Source organism: Heterodontus francisci, chromosome 37 (assembly GCF_036365525.1).
Source record: "Heterodontus francisci isolate sHetFra1 chromosome 37, sHetFra1.hap1, whole genome shotgun sequence".
Classification (NCBI taxonomy): Eukaryota; Metazoa; Chordata; class Chondrichthyes; order Heterodontiformes; family Heterodontidae; genus Heterodontus; species Heterodontus francisci.
In genome coordinates, this window is record NC_090407.1 from 39111708 (window position 1) to 39125794 (window position 14087).

Below are 14087 nucleotides of genomic sequence, written 5' to 3' on the forward strand. Positions count from 1 at the left end.
GAAAAGAGTCTGCCAAGAATATACCAATGAAACTTGGGAGGCAAAATAGAAGCCATCAGGTGTTAGTACCTGCAATGGCAGAAGGGCACAGAGACCCATCCAGGAGGGCCTTCAAAAAGGACCCTTAAAAGCAAAGGGCGATTAGAATCAAAGAAAATGGCTGCCTTCAGCAGTGGAAACATTATTTCAGTGAGTGAGTGGCTGATCTATGAATCGGACTGCTCAAGGTGATGGTTCAAATTAGACAGGTTTCTTTCAGAAAATAACATTTTGGAATTCAGAACATTGAGACACAACATGTGCTAAGTGTAACATGCGTGGGAGAAACAGGGTAACTTTTGACCTATGATTCCCAAAACTCTCTAAGATTGCTGGGATTAGTCAACAACTCCATCATCATTGTATCAAGCGACTACCAGGGTGGTAGAAGGTAACTTAGATGGTCCTTGTTTTTTTTAAATCATCTAGCAATTCCTATGCCCATCCATGCTACAGATGTAATTTGTAGATTGTAATTCCATATTGAATGTGTTTTTCAGATTGTTAAACAGAAAGACTTCCATTTAAGTAACATCCTCACAACCTTAGAACTTCCCAAAGTGCTTTATGGTCAATTAATTACATTCATAGTATAGGTAGTGTTGTAATATAGGAAACATGGCAGCCAATTTGTGCACAGCAAGCTCCCACAAACAGCAATGGATTGAGGGATAAATAATGGCCAGCACACCAGGAAGAATTTGCCTACTCTTCTTTGGAATAGAATCTTTTGAGGGAGCAGATGGAGCCTTGGTTTAAAATCTCATCTGAAAGAGGACACCTCCGACAGTGTAACACTCCCTCAGTACTGTACTGGAACATTAGTCTAGATTTTGTGCTCAAGTTGCTGGAGTGGGACTTGAACCAACAATCACAGATGAGCGCTACTACAGAGCCATGACTGTCATCCGTTCTATACAAGATGGCGTTTAGAGATAAGCAATGCCAAAAGGGTAAACTTGCATGCACAGCTTTTGATTAGCTTCCATGCCAATCTCTGACAGAAGAGTCTTGGAATTGCTGCCAGTGCTTGGAATTCACTTGACAATGCAAACAGGGCCTTACCATTTTGTGCAACGATTGGCACTGGGAGCAACTCCACAATAGAAATCACTACATTTCAGCACTCTTCTTTTGATACTGCCTTGGTATCCTGGTTATACCCTCAACATGGTTATTTTGGCAATATTTCTAATTCTAAGCATGACATTAAAGAAACAATAAAAGATTAATGGACCCATTTGGTTCATTTCTCTCTAATTCTGGCAACCAGATTGTAATATCCCCAAAGTCATATCTCAACTCCATCTCCATTGCAGTTCCCTTCCAGATTCTTATCCTGGAGTTCCTCGATCGAAGACCTGGTACTTTTAGTTCTCCCTTTTCTCCAACAACAGAGTTGTCCCCTTACAGAACAGTTGTATTTGAGTCAGTACATCCTGTACCACAGATGCACTGCCCTGTGAATGGGCCGAAATTGCCACGCTTCTTCAATGTGCATGTGTCCATAGGGTTCTGTCAATGATTTGACCTTCAATTTGCAGAAGATCACGCACTACTGAAGAAAATGTTGCCGTGGCAACATGGAGCCACAAAGGAAATGCCAAACACAAGAGGTTGAAATCAGCCAATTATCAAGTATGTATGTCTGATTACATCAATCTGTGATTAATGACACTCGCCTTTCAATAAATCCTTTCTACCCATTTTCACAGTTAATTACCATTTTCAAAATGACATTTTAAAACACAGTTTGACACCGTGTTAGGAACCAAAAATGGGCCAACTACTCGTTGGATCCAACAGCTGCTCAGCAATTGGACTAGAAGTTGTATAAGACATTATCGCGAGTGTTAATCAGTTAGCTCCACATTTCAGATAAATACCAAGCTCAAAAGGAGCCTGCTTGGGATCCTATGTTGAAGAGATTGTTTATTTGACGTGTTTACTCTGCTTGGGCACAACTTATAATTTAATATTTTAATCATTTCATTAAAAATTTGTAATTATACTCCTTGGCCTAGATGTTCATTGCTGTTGTCCGATTGCCTTTAAGAGTAATTTACCTTGAAGATCTTAGTATGCTAATGAGCTAAGTGCCAGGATGTAGTCATGTGACTACATGCCAGTCACACTCTGTAACTGTAACACCAAGAGGCAACTGATGTAAATAGGATGCTATAATAGTTTAGCTGTTCAATAAACCTTTTTGAGATCTTCAATCAACTGAACTCCACGCATCTCATTTATGTTGCATCAGACAACATAAAAAGCTTCTCATTACAATTGCTGCCACACTGCTTTATAGGAACAAAATGGGCACCTAAGAGTCCAATATGGTGGGTGCAGTGCAACCACATGTACCATACTGGTAAAGGGTCTAATATAGGCATCTAGGGCCCATGCCTAAAACAGGGGTTAGCACCCTAATTGCACATGCACAGGGCCCAACAGCTGTTGAAGGTTTTCTTTGTGAAATAGGGCTTCCCTGAACACAGCAGTTCCACTCATGCTGTGGTCAGGATTACCACGTCTACGTGCAGCTTAATCAGTGGTCCTTAAAGGTACTTCTGTAGATCGTGAACAAATATGTACTGTTTTTAAAAGAAATATTTACCTGACTGAGGGGCTGAGAGAAGCAGCAGTACTTGTGCGGGTTACACAGTAATCCCGAGGACTGTACCAGCCCCTACTTGACCGCCTCCTGATTTTCCAAAGCCCCTCCCACTCTGCCTCCCCCATCATAGGATGTACCAATCAGAGAGGTGGCAACTCAACTTCGTCCTCAGAACCGGGGATTTGCCTCTGGACACCCAGTTATCGACTGCAGTTCAATATGATGACGAGGCTAGAGGTCCAATTTTGGGTGGTGGCCCTTCAGCCTCTGCCATCAGGCAGTGCTCTTTGTGCAGCACCTATTTCATACACAGTTCCACCCCCTAAACTCAACATACAGACAGGATTTCCCCTCATCAATTTATATCACGTTAACCAACTTTCCCCCCAACCTCCTTGTTCTAACCTACAGAGCCAAACCCCTTTTATCCAGTCATATTTCATGCAACCAAGTCCAAGAATCATTCCAGTTTCTCTTTACAAAAGGTTAGAATAACTGAAGAGCAGTAAACAGTGACCAAACCTGGCTAATATTCCACGTGCGGCTGGACTAAATCAGACGGTCACATTCATTTTCTTTACCTCACACTCAAACTTCCTTGACCTTACCCAGGATTGCCACACAAACCTGCCCATGAGGTTTCCACACCCTATTGACCACCATTGTCAAAGGTTTTTAATTGTTTTTTGTCAGATGTCACCCTCCATTTGTCTTGTCACTGTTTAGAACAGACTTGAAGATACAAAATATGATCCAGTGGTGTGTCTGTAGTAGCACTCTGGCCTCGATGTCAGAAAGCCCCACTCCAGAGATTCTAGGTTTATACTGGAGTGCAGTAATCAGGTGCCATCTTTCAGATGAGGTGATAAAACAAGGCCCCACCTATCTGTGAGGGGTATGTAAAATATCATTGAGCAGGGCTGTTGTCCTGGAACTTTGGACAATACTTCTCACTCAACCAACCTTCCTGTTCATTTATCTCATTGTCAATTGTGGGATCTTGCTGTGTGCCATTTGGCTAATATTTTTGTCTGCATTACAGCAGGGACTGTACTTCCTTGACTGTCCTGAGGATGTGAAAGGCACCATAAATGTAACTTCTTTCTTTAAGAGCGTAACAATATTTTAATAACACTTGCTACTGCAGGCAGTAATGTGTGGGAGACAGAGGGAGATCCGAACACACTCAAGCACCATGCACATGATGGTTATGTTCACCTGGGTGGTAGGGGTATCCTCAATGGCTCAGGGTTGTACAACGAATGATCCACTGGATCCATATAGTTCAGCCCGCCCATTATGGTCTTCTGGAAATGGTCATAAACCACTCGAGATGCACCCAGGATTACTGCCAGCAGGTAATATCTGGGCCAAGGCAGGTCTGTAATACTCCAAGCACTGATACCTTGGTGTCACACATCTGTACTGGAAATAAGCTTCTGACCCTGACCATGTCCATGTCCATGCCAATGCCATCACCAAGATTGCCTATTTCCACCTTCATAACTGCCTAACTTTGCCTGTACCTCAGCTCATCTACTGCTGAAACCCTCATTCATGACTTTGCTACCTAGACTTGACTATTTGAATGCACTCCTTGCTGGTCTCCCATATTCTGTCCTCTGCAAACTTGAGGTCATCCAAAATGCTACTGCCCATGTCCTACTCACACCAAGTCCCATTCACCCTGTGCCCACTGGTTTACATTGGCTCAATTTTAAAATTCTCATCCTTGTTTTCAAATCCCACTATGACCTCGCCCCTCCCCATCTCTAATCTCCTGCAGCCCCACATCCCTCTGAGATACCTGCGCTCCTCTGATTCAAGCCTCTTAAACAGTCTCAATTTTAATCGTTCCACCAACGGTGGTCGTGCCTTCAACTGTCAAAACTCTAAGCTCTAGAATTCCCTCCCTGAAAACCTTTCCATCTCACTTTCTTTCCTTAAGATTTTCCTTAAAAACCACCTATTTGACCAAGTTTTTGGTGATCTGCCCTAAAATCTTAATATCAAATTTTGCTTTATGAGCCATGTAACACTCCTGTGAAACAGGGGTTGTATTATTATGTTACAGGTGCTATATAAATACAAGTTGTTGTTGTTGAATTCTCAGGACTGATGTTTCAGTTAGGAAAAATAGGGAAGGCAAGTGATCCCACTCCAGGTCCTTATTCCCTGGTGATCTCCTTTGAAGGCTGATGGAACCTGAGTATCGAAGACAAAAAACCTGTCACAACTAGCGATCCAACAGGGTTGGGAAATGGGAGCAAGGAACGGATTCCGTAATCTGCAGCGCAAGTGATTTGATGTGCTTAAGAGTTGCTGCTCCTGTTCTGCTTGGTACCATGTGCTAATTGGCAAGGCGAGGCCAGCAGCACCGAATCATCCAGCTCAATCCAATACTATACAGTCAGATAGGGCTCGTGCCTTAGCCGATGGTGAATGAGCCGCTTGGGTAGTTATAGGGGTATATTCAAGGCTAGGGTTCTCGTCTCTGACTATTATCGAGTGATGCCCACTGGAAGAATCCTTGTGTGCATGCGCGTTTGTATGTGTAGGGGAGTGGGAGCATAGATGAGTCATAGAGTCATTATGGGACAGAAGGAGGCCATTCAGCCCATGGAGTCCATGCCATGAGTATAAGCAGGAAAGAGTTGGTGAGCGTGTGCATCAAGTCAAGGCAGTAGCAGGTGCTGCTGTGATACCCTTGATGTTAGAAACATCCGCCAACACTCAGGGCAATTTTAGCCTAACCCGTCCGTCGGGAAGGTGATGAGATTGGGCACAATGTTGGTTTTCAACCATCCGATTCTAATATTAAGTGGGGTTATAACACTGGTGTTCCACCTGATCCCTTGGCTTTCCCTTCCGGTTGCTCACTAAGACCTTCTCCCAGCACTGAGGTCACAAAGCACCAGGCTTCAGTAAAAGAAGAGAGAAAACAATGAAGAAAAAGGAGAAACGCTTCCTCACTTTGACCTTTTTCAGCTTGTTCTTCCTGCAGTGTATATGGGTTTGTGAAATTTGCCAGGAATGAAGGCGGCTGACCCCTGGCTTTCTTCAGCAGCTCAAGAATTTCTCATTCCAACCACAAACTAAAGGCCTTACAAATTATTTTATTCACTTCTATCAATGCGCTGGATTTCTGTTTTTAATGTAAAACCTTTAATGCTACATTTGTTCCATTTTCTCATTGAATCTTCTCCTATTTCTTTAGTACATAATGTTCATAGTTCTCTCCTTCTGCTATCATTTCAAGAAGACACCTAAATGTAACAGGCCTCACTAGTTGAGCACCTCATGCTTGGCTCTGGGTAAATAAGTGCTTTATACTCTGCCCCCCTCTCTCCTATCCTTCATCAATGTCACCTTTCTACAGAGGCACAAATTTCTCTAACAACATCCAGATCCCTAGATACAAAGACACAGGCCACCTGCTTCTAATTAGGAATTGAGAATTCTGCTCAAAAAGGACCAGCTGCTAAATGTAATGTTACCTTCCTTATCCAACAAGACTGATGCAGGCTAATCATTTATCAAAGTAGCTGTTAAAATGATCAACTTAACAGGAAGATGATAAATATACAAGGGAATAAAAAAACCTGTCTTATCCCAAGGTTCCTCAGACTTTGATCGTAGTCTCTCAGGACTGAACTGTAATTGATGTAGCTAAGCCACTGTACAGAGTGTGGATGAACAAACCGAGCTTTCACCCCCTGGGGCTCAGCTACAAGCAGACCGCGGACTGATGGGATGAGTGCCCTCTGCGGCTTTGCAGCAGTTCCAACCCATGCAGCACAACACAAGCTGACACTTCTATTCATTGGTGCCACAATGATGCTGTTTGAGAGTGTGGAGGGTGGAGAGACTGCCTCAAGGTCAAAAGCTGCTGGGGCCGAGCGGACAATGCTGTGCTTTGCATCTGGCACTTGGGTGGAAGGTAGACAGTGCATAGTACTGACATTAGGCACAGAAGGTGCTCCACCAGAACCAGCACCCCTTACTTTAAATACAGATATTTTAGTGTTTATCTTCAAGTTTGACTTCAAGATGTCTCCTGGGCAGTCAGCTCCTCACTGTTCACGTCTATCCGTGGCCATCTTCTGCTATCCGTTGCTCTTTCTCCTCACTAAATCCTCTCTCCTGCTGTTTACGTTCCCCTGATTCTAACAGTGAGTGTATTTTTAGCCCAAACATCAAGTGCACTGTTAGTTTAAACAGCCTCTGTAGGCTGGTACAAACCCCATCCCCCAACCTTACCTTGTGAGCTCTGCTAAAGATCTGGATAAGACCTGGATGTGAGTTCTCTTTTTCTCTCAAATCTGGCTTCAAATTCCTGGCTTCACTGGACATCAAGATCATGCCTTCCCGTTGGACTACATTGGAAAAGTGGAAGGCTCTGCTTCTGTCTATAATCTGCTGCTTTTTTTTTGTTTTTCTGAGATGTGAGCTGTGGAAAAGATCTGGAAAAATCTAGATCTTTTTTGAAACTTAGCTTCAAATTTATGGACTTGCCTCAACATCAAGAGGACATTTTTGCTCTGGACTACCCTGGTTATACGCAAGATGTGATTGAGAGATTTAAATGTCCTGTTGAACCTGCGACTGGCCACTGGTTATACTGTTTTTTCTGCTTCAGCCGATTCCTAGCCAGGAAATCACTCACCTGTGCTGAGTTCACTCCTAAGCGACCTACAGTATCTCAGTCTGACCACCTGAGGGTGTATTAGCTGCAGGGTTCAGAGGATGGAGGTGGCAACTTGGTGGTGGGAAGCAGTGACCTGTAGCTGCTCCCTTTGCACACTTGGAGGACAAGATCACTCCTACTGTTTTGCTGATCTTGGGCTCTGCTGGTTGGTGCCTTCAACATTAATAACAAGAGTTAATGACTAAGGGAATAAACCCATTAAACACCAACCCATAAACACCAACTATTAGGCAGTTTCCCTCAAGTTAGTACCTTCTGGCAACTCCTGCAACTGAATAGGCCCCAGACGTAGTGACTTTCATCTTTCCTCGACACCAGCCCATGAGTTGAGAGGGGGGTGCAGATGCTCGGCAGGTTTGCACCTCCTGAAACCATACCCAGGCTACCCAACAAACAAAGGAAGGTAACCTTTTGGCTTGAAGCTGGAGTGTGAGGACTGTGTCCTGGAATGAACAAAAACCCTCACTCCACAGCAAGTGTTCGCAAGACGGCCCTGATTGACCGTGAGCTACACAAACTTGGTGTCAACATTGCCACTCCATAAGAAACTAGATTAGCCGACACAGGCTCTCTTTGAGAGGCTAATTACACCTTCTACCGGCATAGAAAGAGTGCTGAAGATCGCCATGAGCATGGTGTGGGCTTCGCAGTGAGCAAACAGCCGACATAGTGAATTGAACTGCAAGTATCAACGTCGGAGCACCTCATCTCCCTGCGGTTATCAAATGATGGAGGCGCAGCCAACATCATATGCATCTACGCACCAACTCTGAAGGCCAGCATCTCAGATAAAGAGCATTTCTATAACTCCCTAGGTGGCATTCTGAGGAACATCCCAAATGGCGAGAGGCTATTCATCCTGAGTAACTTCAACGCATGTGTTGGGGCAGACAGTGATTCATGGCCAATGTGCCTGGGTCGTCATGGGGTTGGCAAGATCAATGATAACAGACAACGCCTTCTTGAGCTTTGTGCCATGAGTGAACTCTGCATTACCAACACCTTCCAACAGGGCAGACATCGCCACAAGGTATTATGACATCATCCAAGGTCTGGTCATTGGCGCCAACTAGACCTAGTCATCATGAGGTGCGATCTGCCCAGTGTGCTTCACACTCGCACCTACCATAGTGCAGATTGCGACACCGACCACTCTCTTATCAGCAGCAGAGTGAAGGTGCACCCCCAAAAGTTTCACAGCTCCAAACACATTGGTCTGCCACGCATCAACATCCCTTGTAAAAGCAATGATGCTAAATACCAGCACTTCGCACCGTCTCTAAAACGCTTGCTACCCACCAAACTCTTAACGGAACTTATTCAGTGCCAGCATCGGTGCTTCCCATCATCTATGAAGCAGTGGAAGCATCATTTGGTAAGGGCGGAATCTGCAACAAGGGCTGGTTTGAGACCTACTCAGCCGTCATTGATACTAAAAGCAAAGCCTACATGATGCACAACATGAACCCAACAGCTAAGACACTGCATGACTTGAAAGTAGCCAAGGCAGCCCTGCAAAGGAGAGGGAGATACTGCGCAAACAAACGTTGGATCAGCTTATGTCAAGAAATCCAACTCAACATAAAGCTGCCTTGACCATAAGTTGAGTAAAATGCCTGACCCGGGAGCACAAAATTGTAAAATTAAATCGCCCTGGTATCATGTGCAGGTTCATACAGCTGAAATCACACAACTGAATGAGTAAAGCTACACTCTTGGATTTCACACCATCACCTCTAAATCAGATTGTCAGGGGTTCAAATCCCAATCCAGAGGCTTGAGCACAAAATCTAGGCTGGCACTCCAGTGCAGTACCAAGGGAGTGCTGCACTGTTGGAGATGCCATTTTTCAGATGAGATGCTAAACCAAGCTTTGGGTCATCTGGCCCTGGCTACTCATCATACAGAAGGTCCTTGGGTACGCGACCATCTTCCATCCTGCGGACCTGTCCAATCCATCAAAGCCCTCTCTGTTTGATTACTGCCAGTGCACTTGGGAGCTCTGCCTTTGAGAGGACTGTCACATTTGTGATTTTGTCCTGCCAGGATATACCCATAATGTGCCAGAAAGAGCAAAGATGGAAATTATTGAGCTTCTTTTCCTGGTAGCTGTAAGTCACCCATGTTTCACAGCTATACAGCAAGGTGCTGAGGAACAGAGGCTTTATAAACCATCAGCTTGGTCCTAAGGGTCAGCTCGGTGTTATTCCATGTGCTTTTCGCAAGTCGGCCAAATGTGGTATCTGCTTTCCCTATGCGTGTATCAAACTCTGCATCAAGGGACAGATTGTCTGTCACGGTGGTCCCACGGTAGCAAAATTTGCTAACTACTTCCAGCGAGGTGTTATTTAGTTTGATAAGGGGCGAAGATGCAACAGCTTGTCTCATGACTACTGTTTTCTTGACACTTATAGTCAAGGAGAACAAGTTACAGACATGGGAGAGACAGTCCATGAGTCTTTGTAGCTGAGTTTCCGTGTGAGCGACTAGCGCAGCATCATCAGCATAGATGAGTTCTCTGATCAGGATGTGATGTGTTTTTGTCTCTGATTTTAGCCTTAATAGATTGTAGAGATTGCCATCTGACCTAGTGTGCAAGTAGACTCCTTCCATATCTGTAGGGAAGGTGACCGTCAGGAGCATGGAGAAGATGATACCAAACGGAGTGGGAGTATGGATTCCCAATACCCTTCCCAAATCTCAGCATGAGATTTAGTGGCTGCATCAGGAGCTTCAGCTCCTGACACTGTTGCATGTCAGCTGGACAATTCAATGTATGGCAAGATTGTCCAGTCACTTCTCAGACGTGAAATAAAAGTCCATTTTCCCCCCACTGGTTTCCTGTAATGTGAAGCTGATTTTTGGGTTCCTTTGGAACACCAGACAGGAAAATCTCTGAACTCAACACAGGATTTCAATTGTTAACTGGTCTTGGACAAACTTAGAATAATGCCATTTCACATCTGTAGACTCCTGCAGGGTTCTGTTCAGGGACTAAGGTGTCCAATTCTGGTTGGATATAACTCTAACTGCACCATCACCATTGGTTGCCCACATGTCTATCCTTGCAGTGCCCAGCCGACCTCCACCAACTGGAAAGCAAACAGACTTTGTTAGCTGACTGGATGATTTTTGATGGTCAGTCAGTCTCCGTCCCACGCCCATGTCCAATAATTTTATAACCAACAAACAAAAGTGTTCAAAGAACATTAAAAAAATGTTTTTCGTGCTGCTGTAATTTTTCTCTCGGGTTGTTCGCAGCTGTATCCTAGATATTAATCTTGAATTCCTGGAGGCTGTAGGCCAATCCTGGAAGGTTGTCAACCCCTTCACAGATGAGCCTCTCCTTTATGCTAGGATCTGTGCTGCCTGAAGTGACCTCAGCCTAGTGTGACACTACAACTAATGTCAGCATTCAACTTGATAATTTCCAATTGTAAAACAGCACAAGATCTGTAATTTGTATCAGAAAATGATTGATTAGGAGCAGCCCACTGCTAATTTTCTAGCAGACAATGGTGGAGTAGTATGAAAGGATTTCAATACAAGGCACTCCTCAATATGACAGCTGAGGCTGCCTCTGCTAATTATATTGGCCCCCGGTTCACGAACATCTCAGTTTAAAAATTTACATCTCACGTTCATGGTCACGCCCCGCCCCGCCCCATCTGAAATTCCTCCAGCCCTACAACCCTCTGAGACCTCTGCATTCCCCCAACTCTCGTCTCTTGTGCATGCTGATTTGTGCTGTCCACTGTGTCTTCAGCCATCTAGGCCCTGAGCTCTGGAATTCTTTCCCTAAATCTCTCCACCTCTATCTCCACCTTTAAGACACTTCTTAAAACCTTTCTCTTTGGCCACCTGTCCTAAATGCCTCCTTCTTTGGTTGCTAGGTTAACTTGGTGCTAATTTCTGGCTCATTAAGCTCCTGTGAAGCACCTTGGAAGGTTTTACTATGTTAAAGGCACTATATAACTTCAAGTTGCTGTTGTTGTGGAAACCAGGTAATTGCCGGAGTATAAACATTGCCTGATGCTAAAAATTCTCCTAACAGTAGTGTCCACAGGAGGGCTCTGGTTCATAAATGATCCAAGTGCTCACTCCAGAGAAAAACTCTCCCCAAATGGGCCCAGTACTGACTAAGAAGTGATATGAACTCGCTCTATGCTTTCCATTTGAACTGGATGGTCGGAGTGTTGGCCATCTACAGGAGTAACTATGTGCCAGCTGACTGTCACAGGGAAAAATGTTCATCTTCAATGCTCTTAGCACACAGCTTTGTGAGCTGGGAGCACACATCGGGAATTAAGATTGCTCCCCGCGCACCCCCCCCCGCCAATCCCAGTATCCATTATAATCAATAACGTGTGCTCACCTGCCCAACCCTCCATCTATGGTGCTGCTCTGTGTTAAACACAAACACACAAAAGGTTGCTTTCCGGGAGCAGTAAACAGGGTTCTGACTTTAAGGCCAACAGTCACAATGAGCAACAAGTCCCAAAAAGAAAATTCCACTTAAAAACAAGGTTGTCGCAGGTACCAATCTAATTGGCACTGAACTTGCCCTTTGAGCAGCCTGTTCCCCCAGCTGTTGGGCAGTTGTGCAACTTCAGATGTGTTTGCATGGCTTTTTATATTAAAAAAAAGGTTTGTTTGAATAGCTGGCAGCAAGTGACACAGCGGCTCTGAACACTAAACTCTCGCATCATGACATGTTGGGGTAGATTTGATTGCCTACTCCACAAACAGACAGACTCAGCTGGGCTGCATGGGCAAGACATGAAGAGGAGTTTAACTCTGATGCCAATGGTGGAACCCCAAAGGTGGGTGGGGGGGGGGGGGGTGGGGAGAAGATTGTGAAAAGGCACTCAAGGCCTCTCTCACATACCTAGTGACAATGGCTGAGACCAGCACTGCTCTGGGCCCAGAAGCCTACAGATTGCCTACTCACTCTGTCATTAATGCGTTGTACCCATGGCTCAGGAGAAGCACTCTTGCCTCAGGTCAGAACATTGTGGGTTCAAGTTTCATTCCAGAAGATCTGAGCGCAAAATCAAGGCTGGCTTTCCCAGTACAGTATTGAGGGAATGTCGCACTGTCTGAGGTGCCGACTTTCAGATGAGATGCTAAACCGAGACCCCATCCGCCCTCTCAGATGGACATTAATGATCCAATGGCACTATCCACTATCGTGAAGAGGAACAGGACAGTTATCCCTGGTGTCCCAGTCAATATTTTCCCTCGACCAATATTACCAAAATAAATGATCTGCTCATCATCACATTGCTGTTTGTGGGGCCTTACTATTCATGAATTGGTCACCCGGTTTGTTACGTTCCAACAGTGACTACACTTCAAAACTGTTTCATTGGCTGGACAGTGCTTCGCGACGTCCTGAGGTCATGAAAGGCTCTATATAAAGACAAGTTCTGTCACGTGAGCCTGGAAGCTGGGAGGAAATAGCAAAATGCTAAAAAAAAAATTATTACACAGTACTGTGCACCATTCACCAAACTGTCCAACCCCTCAAACTATAGCAACTCACTCAGACCTTCCCTCTTTGATAAACACACTGGATGTACATCAGCAAGGTGTCAGCATATGAAATGAAATCTATGTAACCTACCTGAATCATCTATAAAACCTATGGTAAAACACAATAATGATTTATTACCTCATTCTACCATGCAAGGCAATGACAACATCACTGAGTCAGGATCCTGAAGCGCAAATGAGAGGGTTGAATTGATTCAAGTGACAAGGTTTGATCAACACAATTTTTGTTTCCCCTTCTCCTTTAAACTCACTTGCCGTCAACCACAGAAGTTTACATTGTAGGAGGCCATTCAGCCCATTTGGTCTGCAGCTTTTACTAGAAACATCCAGAACTAATCCTACCACCATAATGAGCTGTCCTATGCACGGAATCTCAGCTGAGACCTTGCATAAGATGACGGATGTGCTTGTGCACACACTTACCCAGGAGATGCTTCATGGTGGCCTGGTTGTGGTCCCACAGGTTGTTGAAGGTTCCCCATCTGGACTTTCCGTCAGGCAGTGGGTTTGCCTTAATCCAGCCTCCACAGGCAAAATTATAGAAATTGTGACAGGGGTCAACGGACCGATCCAAGGATTTGAGGACATTGCTGGCGACAATGACACAGGACTCTGTTAGACAAACCCTCGGCGTATCTGCAATGGAAAGCAAAGCACACTGAGATCCTGGGTTAAATCTGTATCCCCCCCACCGCCCCAGTGCCTATGAGCACTGCAGAAATACCCACATAAACCTTTCATGTACCTTGCAGAAAGAAATTCAGCCAAAATACTTTGAAACTCTTGCCAGGGCCCAGGTACGAGGGCAGTCATGTATGTGTACGGCATTCACAGGGCGGAATCTTCCCCGTCTCATGGAAGGTGGGCTTGAAGGCGGGATAGGGAGGAAATTTGTGAATGAGGGCACCTTGCAGCAGCAAGTAGCCAATAATGAGCAATTAAGAGGGTGAGATGTAGAAACCTGATCGAGTCAACTTCGAACGGGGCCTACACTGTGTCAACACTTTGGAAGCTCAACTGAGGCGGCTGCATAGCAGGAGGCCATTGTGCAAAAAAAGCCTAATGCAGATGAGAGTATTAAAAGGAGGCAGCAGGGATGGGAGCCTCTGCATTGTCAGACACCTGCAATGGAGTAGTGGGCATTCTAATGGTGCTTCAGTAAAAAAG

At 44.9% G+C, this 14087-nt stretch overlaps 1 protein-coding gene across 7 annotated transcripts in view; it reads right to left on the bottom strand.

The window, feature by feature from the left end:
* Positions 1-14087, bottom strand: part of LOC137352260 (endothelin-converting enzyme 1-like) — a 433046-nt gene that overhangs the window by 113435 nt on the left and 305524 nt on the right. For all 7 annotated transcript variants that reach the window (XM_068017542.1, XM_068017543.1, XM_068017541.1 and 4 more), the window contains one exon: positions 13344-13556. In XM_068017542.1, the coding sequence (XP_067873643.1) occupies positions 13344-13556 (213 nt within the window). The remainder of the gene's footprint in view (positions 1-13343; positions 13557-14087) is intronic.